The 25165-nt window shown below is 49.4% G+C and overlaps 1 protein-coding gene across 1 annotated transcript; it reads left to right on the forward strand.

The window, feature by feature from the left end:
• Positions 1–888: 888 nt before the first annotated feature.
• Positions 889–18042, forward strand: LOC107110861 (cAMP-dependent protein kinase inhibitor beta-like). The gene is made up of 3 exons (XM_015411699.1): positions 889–1051; positions 13036–13187; positions 16437–18042. Exons 2-3 carry the CDS (start codon positions 13043–13045, stop codon positions 16517–16519), a joined length of 228 nt encoding a protein of 75 aa, XP_015267185.1. The 5' UTR covers positions 889–1051; positions 13036–13042; the 3' UTR covers positions 16520–18042.
• Positions 18043–25165: the final 7123 nt, after the last annotated feature.

The following is a 25165-nucleotide window of genomic DNA, read 5'->3' on the forward strand; positions in this document are numbered from 1 at the left end:
CCAGAGCCAGGGCTGATGCAGTGGCTGGAGTGTCAGGCTGGGTATTGCAGACTCCACAAAGGGACCAAGAAAAAGAGAGTTTGCCTTAGGGCAGCCAGTGAGTTCTCGGCAGAGCCCTGACTCAGGGACTCATTTTCCAAATGTGAGGTTTTAAATTTTTTTATTTATAAAAAGAAGCCCTCTTAAATCGCTGCTTTCCCGCAGCTCAAACATGCTTTGGTGGTAGGGCTGGTGGCTTGCGGTGGATTATCCCGGATGCCCGGGGAAACGGGCCTCCTCCTTCTTTTCCTTCTAGAGCAATTTGCTCGTCTGGGGGCAAAGACGCAAGGTGCGGCCAAGATCCCAGGCGCCCCCCCAGTTTGGGCACGGACATGGAAGAAGCACCTGTTGCCCAGGGAAAGGGGAGTGGGGGGGGGGGGGGGGGGGGGGCGTGAGAGAGAAAGAGAGACAGGAGCCGACGGCGCTCAGCCTCCGAAAGCACCAGAGAACAGCTCCGAGGCTCGCTGCCATCGCGCGAATAGCCTGGCCAGGAAAGCCAACGCGAAGCCCTGGCTGGCAGCCCTCTCAAACAGCCACCAAGTGGGGCGCCCGTCAGGAGGCAGAGAGGGGCCAGGAGAGCAGGGGCTGGCCCAGCTGCCACCCCCGGGATCCCGCTCCTGTCCGCCGAAAGAGCGCGGCCGAGCCGGGGGACGCTCCAGAGGCGCGCCGGGGCGGGGAGGAGAGAGGCTGGAGCGCAGGCAGGGCTCCCCCCTCGGAAGCGCTTGGTAGATCCGGCCAGTATATCAGCCAGCCAACCGCCTGCCGGTGCCCAAGGCATCCTGAGCGCCACGGAGGGGAGGGGAGGGGAGGGGAGGGGGAGGAGGCGCCTGCCTCGGCCGCGGAGGAGGAGGAGGAGGAGGAGGAGAGCGCCGCCGCCGCCGCTGCGCCCCGGGCATGGTGAAGCCCTCCGGCCTCAGGCGGAGCCCCGGTCCCTCCTTCCCATCCCTTTGAGAGGGGCCCCACAGGCAGCCCCCGGCAGCAGCCCCTCGGTCTGCTCGGCGCGCTCGGGTGGGTAAGTGTGTCGCTGTCGCCTTCCCTTCGGAGGGAGACGCTCGGATCTGAGCGGAGAGAGGCAGGAGGGAGAGGGAGGGAGAGAGGGTGCGGGGAAACCGTGCCTGGTTACAGGTGGCTGTTCTGGGTACCGCCGTTAAACTGGATGGAGATCGGAATCAGCGGCGGTCTGCCTGGATCCACGGGCTCACGGATAGCCTTGGGAGGCTCGAAGGATAGGGCATAAAAGAAATGAGAGAGAGAGAGATTACTGGTTTCCCACGGACAAGGCGGGGGTCACAGAGCATGGTTTTGAAATGCAAGGCATCAAACTTTCCAGGAAACAAGGGTTCCACCGGGGGGGGGGGGAGGAATAATGTGTACATCATGTGAGAACATCACAAATAGTGCCTGGCTGAGGCATGGATGCTTCTGAGCAGAGTGGTAGCTCAAGAGGATGCCAAGGATGCATGTACACAGGAAGGTGCCTTCTACTGAATCAGACCCTCGGTCCATCAAGGTCGGGATTGTTGGCTCAGACTGGCAGCAGCTCTCTGGCAGAGGGCCTGCCCATCACCTGCCCCCTGACCCTTTTCCCTGGAGGTGCCCAGGATTGAACCTCGGACCTTTTGTATGCTGAGCAGATGCTCTCCCACTGAGCCACGGCCCCTGCCAGCAGGTGCCTCTTGATAGCTGCTGCTGCTTGTACAAGCCATGAATTGTGAGAATCATGTGCTTCCGGGGTGTGTCCCCCGGTGCATCTTTGCTGCAAAAAGATGTCCTTCTAGTGGCTTGGATTGCACAGGGTTTGGAAGTCGGTTCCAGGTAGGAGCTGGGAGACACTGGCTTCTTTGGAATGGCAGGTGAGAAAGGTGAGGTCAGGGAGGAGAGGGGCCAGGCTAACAGGGGCAGACATCTTTTGGCTGCCCAAAACTTTGGCCTTCTGCGGTGGTGGGGAGTGTTGTTAAGTCACAATTGACTTATAGCAACACTGTAGGGTTTTCAAGGCAAGAGATGTTCAGAGATCTGGATTTGTATAAGTGGGGCCAGTGTTGTGACTCTTAACCTTTTCATTTTCATCCCATCATATATTTTTCCTAGGGAAGTTGCTGCGGTTCCACGGCAGAGCATCCGCTTGGCATGCAGAAGGTCCTAAGTTCGATCCCTGGCATCTCCAGCAAAAAGGATTAGGTAGGAGGTAGATGTGAAAGACCCCCACCTGAGACCCTGGAGAGCTGCTGCTAAGCAAGGCAGACCAAGGATCACTCTCAATATAAGGCAGCTAACTGTGTTTTTCACCAGCACACCAAGATCCAGTTGCTCATATGCTCACGTGATCTGCCATCCAGATCCAGTCTCTGGTTCACACTAGACTCATGTATCTCATTGACCCTTTCACACAAACAAAGCCAGTATCAGTTGTGGACTCCTGAAGCGATTGAGTGATGCCCCTGGTCTATTGAGGCCCATGCCCTCCACTCTAACTTGCAACAGCTGTCCGGGGTCTCAAGAAGAGGTCTTTCATATCATTTACTACCTGATCATTTTCACTGGAGATCTCAAGGATTGAAACATGGACCTTTTGCATGCCAAGCAGAGGCTCTACCACTAATCCATGACCCCTGGATCTAGGTGCTGGATTATGTGAGTGTATGAACGAGAGACAGTGTAGTGTTCAGGTGCTATGGTAGGACCAGAGAGATCCAGGTTCAAATCAGAAATATAATGCACACATTTTCCTCTCACTCCATCACTGGATTGTTGCAAGGATAAAATGGGGGAGGGGGATCCCATGATTTGAACACAGAAGCTGTCAAGGACAGTGCTGTCTACTCCAGGGGTATCAAACATAAGGCCCAGGGGTCCAGAACCGGCCTGTCGAGGGCTTTTATGCAGCCCACAAGCAACTGATGCAAGGGGGGAGTGCTGGGGGGTGGGTGGGCAGAGCCACTCCATTGTGGCTTCAGCATGGCAGAAACAACCTTGTCTGCGGCAGTCAAGCATTGTGGGAGCATCTGCCCAGTGCTGCACCCCTGGCTCTCCAGTCTGCCCATGTGGGTTTTCCTCTGCACACCACCACCACCCCCAGCCCGTGGGGCCTTGCAGTGAGGATACACCAACCTGGAGCTTACCAGCTGCTGTCCTTTATACAGTTTCTATCTCCTGGCATTACGTTTTATGGCCCAGCCCGACAAAGTGACATTTATGTCAGATCTGGCCCTCATAACTAATGAGTTTGACATCTCCTGTCTACTCAGACTGTTGGCTACTCTCTCGGGCGCATCACCTGCTACCTGATCCTTTTAACTGGAGATGGTGGGAACTGAACCTGGAACCTTCTACTTGCCAAGCAGGTGCTCTGCCACTGAGCCATGACCCTGCCATTGGCCCGCCTAGCTCAGTATTGCCAACTCAGGCTGGCAGCAGCTTTCCAGGGTCTTTGGTGGAGGTCATTTACATCATTTGCTGCCTGATCCTTTTCACTGGAGATGCAGGAAATTGAACCTGGGACCTTCTACATACCAAGTAAGTGCTCTACCACTGAGTCACGATCCCACCACTGACCCACCTAGCTCAGTAGTGTCTACTCAGACTGGCAGCAGCTCTCTGCAGTCTCAGGTGGACGTCTTCCACATCATCACCTGCCTGATCCTTCTAACTGGAAATGGCAGGGATTGAACCTGGCACCTTCTACAGGCCAAGCAGCTGCTCCAGCACTGATCCATGGATCCTTTCCCTCCCTTGAAGAAAGAGCAGAATAGAAATGTTATAAATATTTGCTCTCCAGCTATTTTGGCCTAGATTTCTCTGGCTGCAACATATGGAACTGTTTGGCAGCATCCCTTGACTGCTCGTTGTCAAGTTTTTCCCCTCCCCAGCTAATTTCAAACACCCCCCCTCTAAAGTGATGACTGTACCGCCGCAGGTAGTGTTGTCTCCCTGGCAAGTTCTCACCCCTCATGCAGGGAGCTTTTTACACCAATTCTAACTGAGTACTGTCAAGTCACAGCTGACTTATGGCAACTCCCCATGGGCTTTGCAAGGCAAGAGCTGAGCAGAGGCGGTTCGCCATTGCCTACCTCTGTGCCGCAACCTCGGTCTTCTTTGGCAGTCTCCCATCCATGTACTGAGCATGGCCGGCCTGGCTTAGCTTCTAGACTCTAGTCTGGGCTATTCAGGCTGCTACACACAATGCTTCTCCAAAGATGTAATCTTCTCCATCCCAACAGGCGTTCTGAGGTGGTACGATCACCTGGCTGTACCATGTGGCCTTTTGAAGGGTTAAAACGGGCTCTGCCGGGGTTGATTCATGGATGCCTGGGCATCATCTGATCTCCTCTCTTAATTACTCAACAGTGGATCACTCTCAATTGATGGTATGAACTACTGAAAAGAATTGTGTTTGAATTAACACTGGATGAGACGTGAGTTCTGTAAGTGGTAATTAATTGCTGATGACTCACCCATTCCATCTTCCAGGGTCCCAGGCTATGATATGAAAGGAGAGGATGCAGCCACCTGGCTGAGGCTTAAACAAAGCTGGGGACTGGTCTGTGCGTGGATATTATTATTATTATTATTATTATTATTATTATTATTATTATTATTATTATTATTATTATTATTATTATTTCTAGACTGCCCTCCCCTCAGGGCAGTTTACAACAACAACAAAAACACAATAATAAATTAAACTAATTGTTAAAACAGTAAAAATGCAACAATTGATTTAATTAGATGGTGCTAGTCAACTTCAGATTGTGCTGCTGCCCTGCGTGGTGGGGGGAGGCATTACACAGGACTGCCAGAACAGGTGGAAACAGTCCTGTCCTCGACCAAACGCCTGGCATCTCTGCCTTACAGGCTTTCAAGCAAGGGAACCTTTACCTTTATCAGCCAATTGCGAGTGGGCATGGGTGTGCCCAATTGTTGGTTCTCATAGCTGCAACATAGGAATGGCTAGAAGTTTAGAGCCCCTCCTGAAGTCAATTGACCTAGTTTCCAGGTACTTCATGGCCTATGTGACTAGTCTCATGTGGGCCAGAAAATGTAGCTATGAGGTCTGGCGTTTGGCATGAAAGTGTGAAAGAATGTGGGTTTATGGCATGGCTATTGAAGCCATGTGGCAACAGGAAACAAGACACAGCATGTTATCAGAAAGACATCACAAGAGAAGGCATGTGGATATAGAAAGCAGAAAGCAATTTTTCTATACAGGAAATAATAATACAAAATGCATTTTTGGCATGCAGTGCCCCAGCCCCAGGACTGCTTACAACAGAGGTATCAAACTCATTTGTTACAAGGGCTGGATCTGACAGTAATGTCACCTTGTCGGGCCGGGCCATGTGTGCCATAAAACGTAATGCCAGGGACCAGAGATATACACTGTATAAAGGACAGCAACTGGTAAGCTCCAAATTGGTGTGTCCTCACTGCAAGGCCCCATGGGCTGGGAGGTGGGTGGCTTACAACAATAGGAGGGCTGGATCCGGTAGAAGATTTCTGCAAATGGGGAACTATTTTCACCAGTTCTGCAGACTTCTGACTCCCTCTCCCCATACTGATCCTAGTGCTACCCTTGACCCTCCCCCCCAAAGCAGCAATTGGGGGGCATTTGGAGTTGCAGCAGGAAGGGTGTGCTCTATGGATGAAAACCCCTTCCTTCCAGGGAAATCCACTGCAGGAGCCCAGCCACTGTACATTTGTTTTCTAAAGTTCCAACCTACCAAAGAAAAAAAACCCCAAACTCTAGCAGCTGAACCAAGCCAGAGAGTCAATCTTGCATTAAGCCAAAAGCTTGGCTGAATGAATAAGTTTTTGCAGTCTTCCAATAGGCTGCTTGGGAGGGCCAGTTAAACTTTGTGGTGGAGAGAATTCCAGATTCCTGAGGCTGACACCAAAAAGGCCCTGCCATATGTTGCTGCTGGTCCAGACTCTGACAGTAATAGCACACAAAAGCAGGGCCCTCTGCAGGTGATCTCGGTGTAAAGGGGTGTGCAAACCAGCCTGAAGGGTGACAGATAATAAGAGAATTTGCTCCATTTTACATCTCCACCCCACCCACCCCCAACAACACTAGATGGTGCTGCTTTAGCAAGGGATGCAACAAAGACTTTGGGAAGGAAGGAAGGAATGGATAACTGCTGCCATTTCATGGAGGTCAGTAGTATTTATTTATTTAGGCAGAGAATTTGTATACCACTGTTCCAACCCTCAAAGCCGCTCACAAGTAAATAATCTCTCTCACACACACACATATGCTGAACAAAGTTTGAGTCCAGGGGCACCTTTAAGACCAACAAAGTTTTATTCAAGGCATGAGCTAGAGTTGCCAAGTCACTTACCTGGCACAGTGGGGGAGACCCGGTTCCGGTCTGGGACATTTGCGCATGTGCGAATCGCGCACGTGGCACAATGATGTCACCCAGAAGTGATGTCATCACGTTGGGCACATTGCCAGCTGACGCCCTAGCAATCGGCCTGGAAACTCTATGGTACCATAGAGTTTTCAGGCTGATTTTAGAGCGTTGGCCAGCGACGTGCCCAGTGTGATGACATCATCTCCGGATGATGTCACTGCGCTGGGCACATTGGCCAGAACCGGGCACTTTGGGGGTGGGATTCTCCCTGCTGGCCTGATCTGGACTGGCAGGTTGGGGGTCCTTTCGGCAGGAAAAACCCCGGGGGACTTGGTAGCCCTAGCATGAGCTTTCGTGTGTGCACACACGTCCTCATGGAAGTTTGTTGGTCTTAAAGGTGCCGCTGGACTCAAACATTGTTCTACTGCTTCAGACCAACTCAGCTACCCACCTGAATCTACGCACATATGCTATAATTCTGCTGCTCCCTGCTAACACTCAGTAGGCCCTAAACCAGAGGTGTCACTCATTTGTTATAAGGGCTGGATCTGACATGAATGTCACTTTGTTGGACTGGGCTATGTGTGCCATAAAACGTAATGCTTGGTACCGGAGATAGAAAATGTATAAAAGATAGCAGGTGGTAAGCTCTGAGTTGGTGTATCCTCACTGCAAGGCCTCATGGGGCTGAGAGAGGGGGTACAGAAGAAAACCCACACAGGCAGACTGGAGAGGCTGGGCCAGTGCAGTGCTGGGCAGACACTCCCACACTGCTTGATTGCTGCAGAGGAGGTTGTTCTGCTGTGCTGAAGCCCCAGTGGAGTGGCTCCGCCCACTCCCCCAGCACTCCCTCCCTTGCATCAGTTGCTTGCAGGCAGCATAAGAGCCCTGGAAGGGTCGGTTCTGGCCCCCAGGCCTTATGTTTGACACCCCTGCCCTAAACTATCCCATATATTCACCAGAGCACTCGTTTCCTCTCTAAGAATTCCCATATTGATAGCTGCACTCTTGCAACTGGTTGCTGATTTTAGTAAACGTTGCTCATCTCGGCTGGAAAGGATCTCTGGTTTGCTTTTGATGGTAGTTGTTCTTCCTAGATTCGCTATGAAATTTCCACTGGCCTGGAGAAAAGGAGGAAGAAAATATGGCTCCAAAAGATTAATGGTGGATAGCTCAGGTGTCAAACTAGATGAGATAGGAGCAGAGGTCATTTCGGGGGGGGGGAACACAGGGGATCACAGTTCCCCCGGGTGAGGTACGGGGGGCGGGGCACATGATGAAGCCCCGCCCCCTGCTTCCGGCCGCCCCGCTTCCGGCCCTCATTCAGCCAGGAGGAGGCAGGAGAAGAGGGAGGGTAAGTTGCTTCCTCCCTGCCTCTCCCCACCCCTGCCTGCCTGGGGCCAGGGAGGGCCTTCGCGGGGCTTCCTTGCACTCCCACTGGCCTTGCAGGTCCACCGGCAACTTCCAGGCGCGTGCGCGCACACACGTACACAGATTGTGCCTGTGTCTGGATTCTGTAGTCTGTATCTGTATTCTGAAGGAGCAAGAAGATTTTGAAATTGGTAGAATGTTACGTGCTCCCATGCAAGCCCCGCCCCCTGCTTCTGGCTGCCCCGCTTCCGGCCCTCATTCAGCCAGGAGGAGGCAGGAGAAGAGGGAGGGTAAGTTGCTTCCTCCCTGCCTCTCCCCACCCCTGCCTGCCTGGGGACAGGGAGGGCCTTCGCGGGGCTTCCTTGCACTCCCGCTGGCCTTGCAGGTCCACCGCCGGGCCCCTCATGGGGCTCGGCAGTGGATCTGCAAGGCCGGCGTTGGCGGCCGGGACCGTTGGGGGCGGGGTGTGTGGCCTTATGACACATTTCCGGTGATGTCAGGGGGTGTGGCATATGCTAATGAGGTATGCTAATGAGTTCCCCTAGCTCTTTTTCTATAAAATGACCCCTGGATAGGAGACCACAGATCTCTATTGGCCAGTAGAAGCTGAGAGTCAGTGTGGGCTAAGGGTTAGTGTTCAAATACCTGTTTCTGCCATGGAGGCTCCCTGGGGGACCTTGAGCCAGTCATGCACTCTCTCTCTCTCTCTCAGCCTAACCTACCTTGCAGGACTGCTTGGAGGAAAATGAAAGGAAGGGGAAACAATGTATACCACCCTGGGCTCCTGGGAGGAAGGGCGGGACGGTGGTGCTGGAAAGTGCCGTCAAGTCACAGCTGTCTTATGGCGACCCCCATAGGGCTTAGAAGGCAAGAGACGTTTCAGAGGTGGTTTGCCATTGCCTGCCTCTGCATCACGACCCTGGACTTCCTTGGTGGCCTCCCAACCATTTAGCCAGGGCTGACCCCGCTTGCCTTCTGAGATCTGATGAGATCAGGCCAGGGAAAGGGTGGGATAGAGATGTGCTAAATAAATAAACCACAGCCCTGTGGGCCCCAGTTTGGATCTGGGCCACATAGGAATTGGGGTACAACCCTTCCATCCCCACCCTTTTCCCTTGAGGAACCCCTCCCCAGTCTTAGCCCCTTGAACAGACAAAGGCAGGCATCACATCTTTTTAAAGGGAGGAAACACAAGGATCTGTGGAACTCAAAAGCTTGCATGCTAGTTATGTGTCATGTGGGGCTGTGGCTCAGTGGCAGAGCATGCAGAAGGTCCCAGGTTCAGTCCCTGGCATCTCCGTCTATAAAGGATCAGGTAAAGTAGAAGATCTTTACTGGAGACCCTGGAGAGCAGCTGCTAGTCTGAGCAGTCAGTGCTGACCTTGGAGAACCAATGGTCTGATTCAGCATAAGGCAGGTTCGTTTGGTTGGTCCTAATAAAAGGTATTATGTGGATTGTGGTTTGTTATTTGTTTGTTTTTAACTTTGAGACCCCACAGCACTGCTCACAACCTCTGATCTAGTCCTTTCGCCTGATGGTGATGGAAAGTGCCATCAAGTCACAGTCGACCTATGGCGACCCCTGTAGGGTTTTCAAGGCGAGAGACGTTTCAGAGGAGGCTGGCCACCAATGCTTCCCCTAAGCCGTAGAGTCTTGTGAGCAAAAATTCTACTTTGTGAGCTACTGGCATTAAAGTTGTGAGCGATCGATTTGGCTACTGCATAAATTAGTTTGCTCTGGAGCCATCCTTCCTGAGCTAAGACAAAAAGGTGTGAGCTGGAGGCTAAAAAACTGTGAGCTAGCTCACACTAACTCAGCTTAGAGGGAACACTGCTTGCCCACTGCCTGCCTCTGTGCGGTGACCCTGGATTTCTTTGGTGGCCTCCCATCCATGTACTAACCAGGCAGGGTCGGCTCACCCACTAGGCGAACTAGGCATTCGCCTAGAGCGCCGGGCCCTGGATGGGGCGCCAAGCTGTGCCTCCCCCCCTCCTCCCCCTTTGGTGGTGGCGGGGGTGGGGGGGAAGAGGTGGTGGTGGCGGCAGCAAAAGGGTGGCTGGCTCCAGAGGTCTCCAGGTTTCCAGGCCCCACCGGGAGGTTGGCATCTGCGCCACAAGGCAGCCTCGCCTATGGCGCAGAAACACCTTGAGCCGGCCCTGTAACCAGGGCTGACCCTGCTTAGCTTCCAAGATCTGGTGAGAGCAGGCTAGCTTGGGCCTAGGGTTGCCAGCCTCTATGTGATGCCTGGAGATCTCCCAGAATTACAACTGATCTTCAGACTACAGAGATCAGTTTCCCTGGAGGAAATGGCTGCTTTGGATGGTGGACTCTATGGCATTCTGCCCTGCTACCTCCCTCCCACCCACCCCCTTCCCCAGGATCCACCCCTAAATCTCCAGGAATTTCCTAACCTAGAGTTGACGACTCTACCTGGGCCATCCATGTCAAGGGTTCTTTTAGCCTGCCTACCCCCCAAAAAAGAGAGGTCTAGCAGGTTTCTTGTATGAAGTGAGTACGCTGTATGAATTTCACCCAGACATTTAGGGATGCCATCCTGCAGGTGGGAACTGGGGATCCCCCAGAATTACGCCTCATCTCCAGACTACAGAGATCAGTTCCCCTTGTCAAAACAGTTGCTTTGGAAGGTGGACTCTATGGCATTGTACCCCACTGAGGTCCCTGTCCTCCTCAGGCTCTATCCCCAAACATCCTGGCGTTTCCCAACATGGATCTGGCAACCCTACCCCCCTATCCCCTGCTGATGGCCAGTGGAGACCTGGCAACCCTACAGCCATGTGAGGACTGCAGCTCCTCTCCAGGGTGGGAGGGTGGACTTGCAGGCTGCACTGACTAGCACCGTCCCTAGAGACAGATGGGAAAGTGCAGGGAGAAAAGGAGAAAGGGGAGGGGGAGTGATAAAGTGTTGGCAACACTGTCTGGGGAAAAAGAATCCTGAAGGGGGGTATTCATTCACTGAAGTGGTGGGTGGCAGCGGCAGCTGGTGGAGCTCGTTTCTGGGAGGCTTGTTAGATTTACCACCCCCCAATTATGAGAGCTGAGATTAACAAAAGGAACCGTGGGGGCACAGTCTTTGCTCGAAGGTGGCTCAACCCAGCACAGATAAACACACTCCAATGTTCACTCTTCACCCCACCAATTATCTGCGGCCCACCAGTCTGTCTTGGGGGTCTCTTCCCTGATCGAGACCTTTAACAACTGTGCGAATGTGAGAAATCTATTGGAGTAGGATTCCCTGGCCCTCAGGTGCCCTGATATCTTCTTGAAGCAAACAGGGACCCTTGCTTATCGGCTGCCCACATTAAAACAACAAAATACCCTTCTCTCTTTGGAAGATAGACTAAGGGCCAAATTATCTATGAGACTGGAATTCTGGGATCAAAACTCCAGATGTGCCAGTTGGTTCTCAAAAGCAACCACTGGTGGGGGGTAAATCTGGGCTGCAGCCTGTGCTAAAGACAGACACAAGACATATCTGTGTTTTTCTCCCTACTAGAGCTTGAAACAGGCTAGAAGGAGGGATGTTTGTGATTGAGGAAACGGCAGAAGGAGAAAGTTTAATGTCCCACCCTAGTGCTTCAGGCAGTCCCAATCCAGGTTGCCTCCTGTGTTTCTTTAAAGGCCAAATAGAGCCAGTTTGGTGTAGTGGTTAATTTCACAGACTCTAATCTGGGAGAACCGGGTTTGACTCCCCACTCCTCCACTTGCACCTGGCTGGATGACCTTGGGCAAGCCATAGTTCTGTCAGAGGTGTTCTTGAAAAAGAGCAGTTTCTGTCAGAGTTCTCTCAGCCCCACCCACCTCACAGGGTGTCTGTCATGGGGAGAGGAAGGGAAAGGAGTTTGTAAGCCACCCTGAGACTCCCTTGGGTATTGAAGAGCGGGGTATAAATCCAATCTCTTCTTCTTCTTCTTTATTATTATTATTATTATTATTATTATTATTATTATTATTATTATTATTGAACTTCAACTGCAGTTTGTCTCCACCATGAATCATCAGATAATTGCGTTATCATTGTTCCGTAGCCATCATTTGCTTGCCCAGGATTGTCTTGTCTGCACAGACCTTTTTCTGGACTCCACAGCAGCCTGTTCTGTCAGCAAATGTTGAGTTTTGGTTAAAGGAAAAGCTGGCAATACCCTTTCAGATCTATTGGGTAGATTTGGGGGGTGGAGCTTGGGGAGGGTGGGGTTTGGGAAGGAGAGGGACTTTGATGGGGCATCATGCCATAGAGTCCACCTTCCATAGTGGCCATTTTCTCCAGGTGAGCTGATCTCTGTTGCCTCAAGATCACTTGTAATAGCAGGAGATTTCCAACCACCACCTGGTGGCTGACAACCCTAGGACTGGGGTCCCACCCAGATTCCTTCTCGATTCCTGTGCCCACAGCACCCAGTACAGATTATAACTGTGGCAGAAATGGGGCTTTGGCTTTCCTCCTTCACTATTTTCCTGAGCTGAAACCATCATGGGAGATGCTATTTGGCCCATCAGGGAAACCTACGCAACTCACATCTGACGGTGACACTGGACTCAGTGCAGGGACAACCAGTCACAACCTTTGTACTCTGCAATGTGGGGGTCCCCAACGTGGTGCCCATGGATTGCATGGTGCCCGCTGACACTTTTTCTGGTGCCCACCAAGTGTTTTTAGGAAGTGGGTGGGGCCAAGTAGGGCTTTTGCCCAACAAGGCTTTTGATTGGCTACTGGAGATTTGATTGGTTGTGCAGATTTTTTTTAAATGTTGCTTTGACAGCAGCTGCCACCACAGCACAAGGATCTGCACTGTGTTACTGAAGTTAAGCTGTGGCAGCCATTTTATGGTTGGCTCCACCTCCTGCGGCAGCCATTTTGTAACAGTCATTTTATTGCTGCGTCCACCATGCTGTCTCAGAATTCCAAATGTGCCCACAGGCTCAAACAGGTTGGGAACCCTTGCTGTGATGTGGCCAGGTCAAGCCCTTAATCCACCTCTGTAGCCATAAGAAGCATACTAGTTTCCTAACTAGGGTTGCCAGCTGCAGGTTGGGAAATACCTGGAGGTTTTGGGGGTGGAGCCTGAGGAGGGCAGGGTCTGAGAAGGGGAGGGACTTCAATGCCACAGAGTCCACCTTCCAAAGCGGCCATTTTCTCCAGGTGAACTGATTCCTGTCACTTAGAGATCAATTGAAATAGCGGGAGAGCTCCAGCCAACACCTGGAGAATGGCAACCCTGAAGTCCTAACCTGGAGGTTCCTGTTTCATTTCAGGGGAAGAATGACTGAGGTGGAGCCCGTGCTGGACTTTGCATCATCCGGCCGCACCGGCCGAAGGAACGCCTTGCCCGACATCTTGGGCTCGCCCGCTGGGGTCACCCCTACGGACTTGCCACTGAAACTGGCAGAAATGTCTCTGAACGCAGGTATCTCCCAGCCTAGTCCTTTACCTCCGTGCACTGGTGGTGCCCTCAACAAAAGGGGACTATTCTCCTAACATGCGTTGTCCAAATCCCCCATAATGTGTTGGAGTTGTTGCTGTGATTAGACATGGAAACTGTTCACTGGTCTAAGTTCACTGTAGCTCTTGGGTCCCTGTGATCTGTTTCTGGTATATCTGAAGTGGTGGTGGAAAGTGCCGGCAGGTTGCAGCTATCTTATGGTAACCTTGTAGGGTTTTCAAGGCAAGAAATGAGCAGGGGTGGTTTTCCGTAGCCTACCTCTGTGTAGCAACACCGCACTTCCATGGCTTTCTCCCATCCTTGTACTAACTAGAGCCAAACCTGCTTAGCTTCTGAGATCTGACGAGATCAGGCTAGCTTGGGCCACCCAGGTCATATCTGAAGTCAGTGTTGGAAAGCTGCTGGTTGCAGGCGACCTTTCGACTAATCTGGCATTGCTGTCCTTTGCATTTCATAGATTCTGGTCTGCTCAGGGCGCTTACTGACTGTTCACCTTTCTTGGAGAGACTCAGGGCAGATCACAGAATCACAAAAGCAATGCAATGAAGAAAAACAGTACAAGAAATCACCACAAATTTGAAAAACAAGCAATGGAACAGCCGGCTGATGAAAACAGAAACACGGTGTGACAAAGAAAATCTGTATAAGACATAGGGTGACCAATGCAGCGATGGGATTACAAACCTTAGAAAACAGTGCTCTGCAAACAAGATAATACATTGCCATAAACAGTGGGATAAACTACCACTTCTGAAAGTCCAACAAAAGCAATCATATCAAACAAGAACTTCATATTTAGGTAGCACATTTAAGGGCCCAAAGTATGTTGGATATTTTAACTCTGCATGCAAGAGGATCTGGGAGCAAAAGGGTTAAGAAAATTCTCTCACTCAGGTACACTTGGCAGTTGGACCCACCCTCTCATTGGTTAGATGTTGAGCGGTTCTTTGGCCATTTCTTGCCTTCTGTTTTTCATCTTATACAGGACCTCTCTTCTTCTCTCTCTTACATGAGCTTGGAGCTTTTAGCAAGCTAACCTTTTTGGTTACTCTGTTCGCAATAAGTTAAATGTACCTACATGAACTGGGGCTGCGGTGGCTCAAGTGGTTAAGATGCTGAGCTGCAGACCGAAAAGTCGGTAGTTCAGCAGTTCGGGACCTGAGTGCCACATGATGGAGCGAGCGCCCATCTCTGGTCCCAGCTCCTGCCAACCTAGCAGTTCAAAAGCAAGAAATTGCAAGTAGATAAATAGGTGCCACTTCGGCGGGAAGGTAACAGAGTTCCGTGCGCCTCGGCGTCTAGTCATGCCAGCCACATGACCATGGAAATGTCTTTGGACAGCGCTGGCTCTTCGGCTTGGAAATGGAGATGAGCACCACATCCCTAGAGTCGGATTCGACTGGCTTTCGAGCAAGGGAAACCTACATGAATATGTTATGTAAGATGTGCTTCTATTTTTGTACGTAAGATTTCTTTTTCTTGTTACCACTGGAGCCATATCATCTTTGTAATTTGTTTGAACAGCATTTCCCCCCTTTACTGGGAAATATGGAGGATCAGGGGTACTACAGAAAGTTTCTGTGCTTACAAGGCAACTGATATTTATTTTTTACATTTAACCCAGTAGTTCATGGGCCCAAAGCATTCACAGTGTACAGGTGTAACTGCAACCACCCTGTAAACTCATTATCATCATTGCTATCTGCATATAACATATGAAGTATAGTTCTTTCCCCTTCCGGGGCTAATTTTAACCTGAGGGGGAATGGCAGGAAGTGTTCTGTGTAATCAGAGGTTCAAGATTTCAACTGTCCCTTTATAAAGACAGGCTTACGACCACCTCCCAAGCATGCCAGTGGGAAAAAGATTGTTCCATAAACTCAGCAGTAGATAAGTATATCGGAAGTCTGAAAAGTGAAGGTGGCAAAAAATTGTAATGCATCACACGATGTATGTACAGATCTGTGTTCCACATCTTCCTTATAGTTATAGTTGTATAAAGAACATGACCTGTGTATAGCCTTTGTAACGTCATCTTTGTTACAGGATGGAATTGACCTTTAGTTGCTTTGTGTTATGTGAATATTTCTCTCTCTCATGCTAGTTAGCAGCTCTGATCTGATCTGCAAAGCCTGATTTGTTTTCTCTCACCACTAGACGCCCGGTGCAAGATGGCCTGGCTCATCCCAGTGTTTGGGATAGTCTAATTAATGATTTTTTGACTGATAGCCAGCACTTAGGGTATAAGATGCTTAGTTTTAGCTATGCATCTCATCTCATCTCGAGGTCTGGCAAAGTTTTGCTGTGTGTACGTGTGTGTTTGAGACCCAGTGGATGGGAGCTTAGCTTGCTATTATTATTAAAATCTCCTTGTAAGCAAACATAGATCTTGTATATCATTTCCTTGGGATGTCTGTGAACCTGGAGCTCCTGGCCAGAGCCCCAAACAACCTATCAAGTGCAGGATTTCAGTGCTGCTCACAAGGCCTGAGTGAGCCTACGTGGCCAAGATCCCCCATCAGCAATGGCGATTGGTGTCAGCTCACCAATTGTCTCCTCCTGCACTGTTTCCAGTTGGGGGGAGAATGCAAGGGTGAGCTAATGCCCTTAGCCTAGGGTTGCCAACCTCCAGGTGACACCTGGAGATCTCCCACTATTACAACAGATCTCCAGACAAGTGGCCAACTAGTTCCTCTGGAGAACCAACAATAAGGGATAGAGGCCAAGGCCTTCCCCTGATGTTGCCTCCTAGCTCTGGGATTCAGAGGCTTAGTGCGTCTGAGTGGGGAGGTTCCCCTCAATCACCATGGCTAGTAGCCATTGATAGACTTATCCTGCAGTTCTGGCTTGTGCCAAAGGTTGCCATCCTCCAGGTGGTGGCTGGAGATCTCCTGGGATTACAACTGATCTCCAGATGACAGAAATCAGTGTCCCTGGAGGAAATTACCACTTTGGAAGGTGGACATTATACCCTGCTGAGGTCCCTCCTCCAGCCCCCCCCCAGGCTCTCCAGTTATTTGCCAACCTGGAGCTGGCAACCCTACTTGTACCACCGCCAGGGACCACTCAGCTTGACTTGCTCCAACCAGGGCCATCATCATGTCTCAGTCCACTTTTGAATAAGCCCATGGCCATTTCCCAGTCTCCAGTCATTACTTTTGACCTTGTGTATGCATCTGTCTCTCTCTCTCCTCCCAATCCCCCTCCCCACAGACAGGTCTCAAGAAATGCAGTCGCCAGCCACAGAGGTGCCTCCACAGGCACTGCAGAGTCCAGAACTGAAAGATACCTCCTAACCCTCTCCATGCGGAGGCAGATGAAGCCAAAAAGGGAAAGGAAAAAAAAACTTCTTAAGTGTCAGCAGAAGTTTGCCTGGCGTTTCCTGGGATTTCCTAGTCATGACCTGGCAAGACTGTCTCACATCCTTTGATGCGATGGAACAACGGAGGAAGGAGTAGAGAACAAGCAGCCATTTTTTAAATATACCAAATCTTGAGGGTCTCTTTCTTCTGTGGGGGTTTGGAAGAAGGAATGGAGGGATTAGGGAGGAGGGCTTTCTTGTTTCCACACTGCCGCTGTTGAAGAGCACCAAGTTACTGCTTTACGGAACCACAAAGAAGGTTGTTGAAAGGATTAACTTCTTTTTCTTTAACCGAGTTCGTTGTTCATTGTGATGTCTGGAGTTGTGTGTTCGTCCTGTTTACCAGATTGGGTCTTCTTTGCCACGAAGGGCAAACTTGCAAAGTTATCGACCCAAGAGTCCAGCCCATCCTCTGCTCTGCATCCCAAGGATGGCTGATCCCTGCCAATAAGGAAATTTCCTTCTGAAAGTATTTCCTGTCTGTTTGGGAGCCTGCTGCAGCCTGTGCAGAAAAGACACAAGAGTTTACCCTGATTGCCTGAAATGGAAATAAAATGTGGACAGTATCTTCAAAGATTCCTTGTTAACTGGAGATTCAAAAAACTGAAATTAGAAGCAAAAATTTTAAAAATCCTGGAGCACCTTAGAGACCACTTCGTTCATTGTGCCATGAAGTTATGGAGGATACGGATTTTGCAAAAATATAGAATGTGGTCTGAGCTGGCCATTCAGCATTCTGATGCTCACATGGAGGGGGATAAAACAAAGTTAGAGTCCAGAGGCACCTTTAAGACCAACAAAGTTTTATTCAAGGACAGACCTGGGAAATATATCCTCTGATCAGATATCTGAAGCCAAGCAGCAGTTTTTGGGTTACTCACAGCCCTGATTATATTGCAGCTGCCGTCTCTGGACATCCCAAGATGGGCAGAGACTACATTCAAACCGCACTGACAACAGCTTGAGGAACAACAAAAGCACATGCAACAGAAACCAGAGATATCAAGGCTGTATTTGATCTATCCCCCCCCCCCCCCCAGCACAACGGTGAGCTTTTTCTGCTGGCATGCCTCTTAGAAAGACATCGTACTGATTTCCTTTTTATGGCAACCGTCATTAAAATGTTCAGAGAAGGAGTCAGAACACTTTTATCAGTGCCCCTTGAAGGGCAGGTTGCTTCAGTGTTCCAGGCTTACAGAAGCACTAATGTCTTGTGAGGTTCTGTTCACACAAACGCTGCTCATTAAACTTGTCCGGTGTCGATGACTGTCTGGCTATCTCGCTGTTTGACATGAGTTCTAGCACACTTTTTTTTTTTTTAAAGGATTCACAGTTTGCTTGAGCGATCCTTTTCTCCCCTTGCTTGCCTCTTGAGGTTTTAAAATACATCACTGGGTGCTGGCTGGTACTCCACAAGTAGAGTTGCCAGCCTCCAGGTGAGGCCTGGAGATCTTCTGCCGTTGGTCTCCAGACGACCAAGATCAGTTCCCCTGGAGAAAATGGCTGCTTTGGAGGGTGGCCAATATGGCCTTGTACCCTGCTGAGGTCCCTCCCCTCCCCAGTCCGCACCCTTCCCAGGCTCCACCCTCCAAATCCCCAGGTATTTCCCAACCCAGAGCTGGCAACCCTGTTCACAACGTGTGGCTGATTGGCACGGATTAGCTTTTACAACCATTGATCTGAGGCCCGGCAGCCGGAGCGGAATATTGCCATGCATATGATGAACAGCTTGGGAGGCATCTGGGAAGCTCAGCACGAGATTCTAATTGTACTAAATCTGAACCTGCCAAGCAAGGTTGTTATTTCCCCCCCTTCAACAGCAGATAAGTTCAGTTGCAAGGGTGTGTGTATTTCACCATGAATCGATTGCCTGGAAAAACGTATTTTTCAAAAAACAAAGAAAGCCAAACTAGATGAAACACTAAATCCCGGGTCACTGCTGAGAGGAACTTTTTTTTTAAATTGAGTATTTCAATCAATGTAAAATAAAACAAGTATGGATATTTATGTATCATTTGCACTGTAGAGTCTTCATGTCATTCCTAACGATTGTGCTTTTTGCAAGATCGAGCCATTGACATCATGGTGACATCACATCCAATGCTCCCTCTAAGCTGTGGAGTCTTGTGAGCAAAAATTCTACTGTGTGAGCTCCTGGCATTAAAGTTGTGAGTGAGCGATTTGGCTGCTGCATAAATTAGTTTGCTCTGGAGCCATCCTTCCTAAGACAAAAATGTGTGAGCCGGAGGCTAAAAAACTGTGAGCTAGCTCACACTAGCTCAGCTTAGAGGGTTCACATCCCTGCTCTGCATCCTGGTAGTGGGTGGGGAAATGTAGGAAGTCAGAATATGGAAGGGAGAACTGTTTTGTTTGTTTGCTTTGTTTATACCCCACCTTTCTCCTTAATGAGGACCCAAAGCTGCTTACATCATTTTTCTTACCTCCATTTTATCCTCACAACAACCCTGTGAGGTAGGCTGGGGCTAAGGTCACCCAGCAGGCTCCCATCATGCAGAGTGAAGATTCAAACCTGGGCCTCCCAGGTCCTAGTCTGACACTCCAGCCACGATACCACACTGGCACTGGACATGCAGCAGCAGCTGTGTTTAGCATTGGCATTTTTAAAAAGGAAAGATCCTTAGGGTCCAGTACCATATTATATGGGAAATCTGTGAATGGATTGCCAGGTTTATAAATTTAAACTATTAAACCAGCAACAGAGTTTCCTAATTTGATCAGCCCAGCAGTGCATGAGGGAGAAGAAGACGAAGAAGAAGAGAAGAGATTGCATTTATACCTGGCTCTTCACTTAAAGCCTGAGAGTGGTTTACAATCTCCTTTCCCTTCCCTTCTCCACAACAGACACCCTGTGAGGCACGGTGGGGCTGAGAGCTCTTTTGAGGACTGCTCGTGAGAGAACAGCTCCGAAAGAACTTATGGTTGACCCAAGGTCACACCAGCAGCTGCATGTGGAGGAGTGGGGAATCAAACTCAGTTCTCCAGATTAGAGTCTGCTGCTGCTCTTAACCACTACACCAAACTGGCTCTCGAGGTTTTTGACCTCTCTCCCCATACTATTTTCACAAGTGTTCAGCCCCAAAGTTGCTTTTATCCACTTAGGAGAAGAAAGACACACCCACAGGTACAATCAGTGATCGCCTGCATGACACGTCCTTTGGTCCTCAGTGATGGGGGTGGTGGAAAGTGCCAAGTTGCAGCTGACTTATGGCGACCCCCTTGGGATTTTCAAGGCAAGAGATTAATAGAGGCTAGCCTGAGCCACACACATTTCCAAATAGCTGAGTGGTGTAATGATATCACTTAGCCAATGGGTGGCACTGTCCCTCAAACGGGATTTCTGAAGGAAAGTTGTACAGTTGTTAGTGCCAGTTCCAGAGAAGCGGTTGTGTTGGTCTGCTGTAGCAGAATTAAACAAGAGTCTTCTGGCGCCTTAAAGATGAACATATTTTTGTCCTAGCATCAACCATCTGGCCCTGCACACTTTCTAAAAGTGGTTCATGTTGCCAGGGAAGATGTTGGCAGATGCCATGGTGTCCACATTGGGGACCCTTGCGCCTTCCATGCAACTCAAAATGCTCCCAGGGAGTGTTGCCAATTCCAGGTTGGGAAATTCCTGGAGATTTTGGGGTGGAGCCTGGACAGGATTTGGGGAGGGGAGGGACTTCAGTGCCACAGTGTCCACCCTCCAATTCCAAAGCACCCGCTTGCTACACCCTCCACCCTCCAAAACATCCCTGTTATCTGGAGATCAGTTGTAATAGTGGAAGTTCTCCAGGCCCCACCTGGAGATTGACAACTCTACCTTCACTAGGGAGACCTGTGGGGGGGGGGGAGTTGTGAAAAAAGACATTAAAAAAGCAGGGTCAAAGACCCATGAAATGCCGGAAGAACAGGGTGAGTTGTCATTATGTAAGATTTAAACGTGACCAAGGAGAGTACTGAGACCATTCACAACCACAGTAACTTGGCAAGTTCCCTAGTTTTGCTAGGCTGGCTAACACCTGCAGTGGCTGAGGCATTCCAAGTCCTGGCTAGCTCGTGAGAGATGGGATCAAACTTGTTGATAAGTTCTGATTCAGCAGTTGCACACAGCAATCTCCCTTTGAATTTCTTTGGCTAGGGAATGGAAGTGTTTGGATCAGCAGCAACAGTGTGTCACAGAGAATGAAATGGTCTGTTTTCTGAACATATTAATTTTTAATGTCCTGTTTGTGTCCATTTAATGTGGGGGTGCAGGGACATGGTCTGTTTGTCCCATGGAGACTGCAGAAAGACACTGTAGACACCTGATGGCATAAGTCACACTGGAGAATCAGCAAGTAGATGAGATGAAGGGAATGTAGGTGACAGGATCAGACCTGTTCATTCGCTTACTTCATTTGTACCCGGCCTTGTTTCCTAACAAGGACTCCGTGTGGCTTACAGCATTCTCCTCTCCTCCATTTTATCTTCACAACAACCCTGTGAGGTAGGTCAGGCTGAGAGTCTTACAAAGTGCTGTTGCCTGGTCTACACAAGGTGAATAGGGCAATCCTAGCAAAACCAACCCAGTCTGAATCCGTTGATATCAAGAGGGTTAGGCTGGAATAACTGCATAGGATTGCAGTGGAAGCCTGTTGTTCTAGAAACAAGCCACCCCTTTATTGTGCCAAGTTCTTTCTCTCCTGTTGTTGCCATCCTCCAAGTGGGGCCTGGAGGTCTCCCGCTATTACAACTGATCTCCAGATGATAGAGATCAGTTCCCCTGGAGAAAATGGCTGCTTTGGAGGGTGGACTCTATGGCATAATAATGCACTGAGCTCCCTCTCCTCCCAAAACCCTGTCTTCCTCGGGCTCCACCTCCAAAATCTCCAGGAGTTTCCCAACCTGGAATTGACAGCCCTACAAATTCCCCTCTGCCTTCCAATCCCAGCAGCATCTGGGACAAGTTCCAGACCTCTCTGTCCTCACAGGGGTGAAGTGATATCCCTGAGGACAATGTTCAGAGCAAGGAAATGGTTGGGAGAGCAGGGGAACAAGTCAAGTGCTGCTCCGGAGTTGCTGCATGGTGTAATCATCTTGTTTGAATTAATGTGTGTTAAAAAGTAACTTCTCCAAGGAGCCCTGCAGATTCCTTTTGAAAGAAAGACCTGGGACTACGACGGCGGTAAGCAGCAATCAATGCAGTGGGAATGCAGTATTCGAGCCTGTCCAACTTCAGTCAGGACGGCCAGTGAAATATTGATAAGTGTGCAACAAAAAGGGCATTTATTCAATGCAGAAAATAAGTTCTAATCTAAGTAGTTGTGTTGATCCAAAGAAAACTATAAAAATGAGATCTGGGACTTCCTGCATGCAAAGCAGATATTCTATAACTGAGCCACAGCTAGGGTTGCCAGCTTCCAGGTAATGGCTGGAGATTTCCTGGGATCACAACTGACCACCAGACAATAGAGATCAATTCCCCTGGAGAAAATGGCCACTTTGGAAGGTGGACTCTGTGGCATTATTCCCCACTGAAATCCCTCCCCTCCCCAAAACCCACCCTCCTCTGGCTCCACCCCCCAAATCTCCAGGTATTTCTCAACCTGGAGCTGGCAACCCTAAACCCTTGATGGTGTCATTGTTAAGTGCTCCTTGAGCTTAAGAACATAGGAAATGCCTTGGTGGATAAGAGCAGAGCTCACCAACAAGTTCAGGCTTTTTGCAAGAATCCCAACAGGTGCCAGCTGCTGGAAACTAGCCAGTGGTGTATCTATGCACCACTGCCAATTTACTACTTATTGAGATACTAGGAAAAATGCTCATTGTGGAAATAAATACAATGGCCTCTAGAAAGAGGCTCTAGGCAGGTGCCCCAGCCTTGGACACTCAGTGTTAATTTGCTGTGGTGACCTCAGCAGGGTATAATGACACTGAGTCCACCATTTTCTCCAGAGGAACTGATCTCTGCTACCTAAAGAACAGTTGTAATTTTGAGTGATCTCCAGCACTCACCTGGAGACTGGCAACAATGGTTCCCCAGAAGGGAATGGTTGGTTTGGAGAGTGGTGTCTAAGGCTTTCTACGTATATGAGGTCCCACCCCTCCTGAAACCTCACTCTCTCCGGGCTCCATCCCTCACATCTCCAGGAATTTCCCACCTGGAGTTGGCAACCCTATCTTCTTCCCAGCCAATCATCAACCTTCCTTTATTTCCACCCCCACACACACCTGCAGCCTCTCCCATGCTCTGAAGCCCTGATTGCTACGTCACATCGGCTGTCATACGGGGGCCACCTCAGCAGCATATAAGGATACAGAGCCCACCATTTTCTCCAGGGGAACTGATCTCTGCCATCTGGAAAGCAGTTGTAATTCTTTTTTTTTTGGTAAACAAATTTTTATTTTCTTAGGAATTCAACATTTATAATTAAATCATTTCATCTTTTCCATTGTCTACCCCATTCCCATTTCCTCCCCTCCCTCCGGTGGCTTCCCGCAATGCTTCACCCCTTACTCCACGTTACTTTACATCATTAATTATATCATTTTCTTATCATTACAGTCTCAAGATAACATCATTTGACTTAATATTGATCTAAACATATTAAGTTTTGTTTCACATCCCAGTTCTTTTCCAGATATGTTTTAAAGTCACTCCATTCTTGAAAAAACACGTCTTCTTTATTATTCAACTTTTTCGTGATTTTGTCCATTTCTGCCATGAACAGAACTTTTTGTATCCAAAGCAGTTGTAATTCTGAGTGATCTCCAGCCCTCACCTGGAGATTGGACACATTTTACCTCAGAAGAGCAAAACTGTTTAGAATGTTAGAGGCAAAAGCCAATCAAGTCGCATATGCAAACGACCTCTGTGTTCCGAGGGAGAGGCCAATGAGGCTGCATATGCAAATAACTTCTGTGTTCTGACTGGCTATGGGGGAGGGAGGATTAGCAAAATGTTTAGAATGTTGGAGGCAGGACTCAGGCAAAGCAGCCAGTGGATAGGGAGACCCTCTGAATGACAGATCAGAGAGCGAACTGATTTTGGAGCATGTGAAAGTGCCACCACCATTCGCCTTTTATTTATAAGGGAGATTTGGTTACTACAGCAGAGTTTGCCCAGTCCTAGAAGCATGGTACTGAGTGCAGTAAATAAATCTCCCAAGAAGTGCATTGCAGAAAAAGGTAAACTTACATTTATTCAAGTAGATCCAGTTCACATTCAGGTTGCAGTCGAAAAAAGAGAAAGAAGCCTAACCAAAAGAGTACTTTCCCTATCACAAAGGGCCAACTGGTCCTGCATCAAGTGTGTGGGAGTGTGAGGGCCTTTTCTCTGCAGGAGAGACCTGTAGAGACGTCTGTCTCCAGGAAAGGTAGTGTAGAGTTAGAGGAGAAAGTCAGAGAGGAGAGGTCAGAGGGGAGCTCCCAGGTTAAGACAAAGAGAGGCATCCCCTTCAAGGAGATAAAACCTATACATACTTAGAGTGATGTAAAGCCCCCCAATGTCTATGCATGCTGAGTCACTCACTTCAGTACTACTCAGCCCTGCTGTGAAGGTTTCCACCCATCCAGCACAGGGCCTTCTGTGCTGTGGCACCACAGTTCTGAAATGTTCTTCCAAGGGATACTGCTGAGCTTCTTAGCTTTATGTAACTGGTCTTCCTGCCTTTTTTTTTTTTTGCTGAGACATTGTTGAGAATCTGACTGTTTTTCACCTGTGATCTTTGAGGAGAAGAATAGCCACCAGTTTCTTGGCTTATATCGCTGCATGCTACACCGTGAATTTCAGTTGAAAAGGCCAGCAAAAGTTAGAGAATTGTGCTTGTGCTACGAAAATCTTGGGGTTTTCCAAGACGGGCGTTTTGGTTGTTGTTGATGGTTTTTAATAGGAGTTGCCTTGGGCATTCTTCTGATGAGGCAGGATAAAAAATTAAAGAAGTAGATCATACTTTTGGGGAAACAGCATGTTGGAGTGACTGGACAAATTTACAGAGGATAACTCTATCACCAGCTGTTAGCCATGATGAAGAGTTCTGGAGACCTCAAAAACCTGCACGCCATTTTGAGCTATTTTAGTTAGTCTCCGTAAAACGTCTTTTGCATTTAGATTCCAGCATGTGTACTCAGAAATTAAGTCCCACTGAGCTCAGTGGGGCTTACCAAGTTAGGGTTGTTAACCACCAGGTAAGGCCTGGAGATAGGGATGCCAACCTCCAGGCAGGACCTGGGGATCCCCTGGAATTACATCTCATCTCCAGACTACAGAAGTCAGTTTCCCTGGAGAACATGGATGGTTTGGAGGGTGGACTCTTTGGCATTGTACCCCACTGAGGTCCTTGTCCTCTCCAGACCATCCTCAAATCTTTAGGAGTTTCCTGACCTGGATCTGGCAACCCTGCTCCCAGATAACCTACCAGTGGCCAGGAGGGGCCTGGTAACCCTGTCTGGAGATCTTCCAGAATTCCACCTGACCTCCCGAGATCAGTTTTCCTTGAGAAAACGGCTACTTTGGAGAGTAGACTGTATGGCATTTATATTCTGCTCAGATTATATCCTGCCCCCAGACCCTCCCCTCCCCAGGGTCCACTCCCCAAAT

This window comes from Gekko japonicus, unplaced genomic scaffold (genome assembly GCF_001447785.1).
Source record: "Gekko japonicus isolate JY-2015 unplaced genomic scaffold, Gekko_japonicus_V1.1 scaffold112, whole genome shotgun sequence".
In the NCBI taxonomy this organism is placed as follows: domain Eukaryota; kingdom Metazoa; phylum Chordata; class Lepidosauria; order Squamata; family Gekkonidae; genus Gekko; species Gekko japonicus.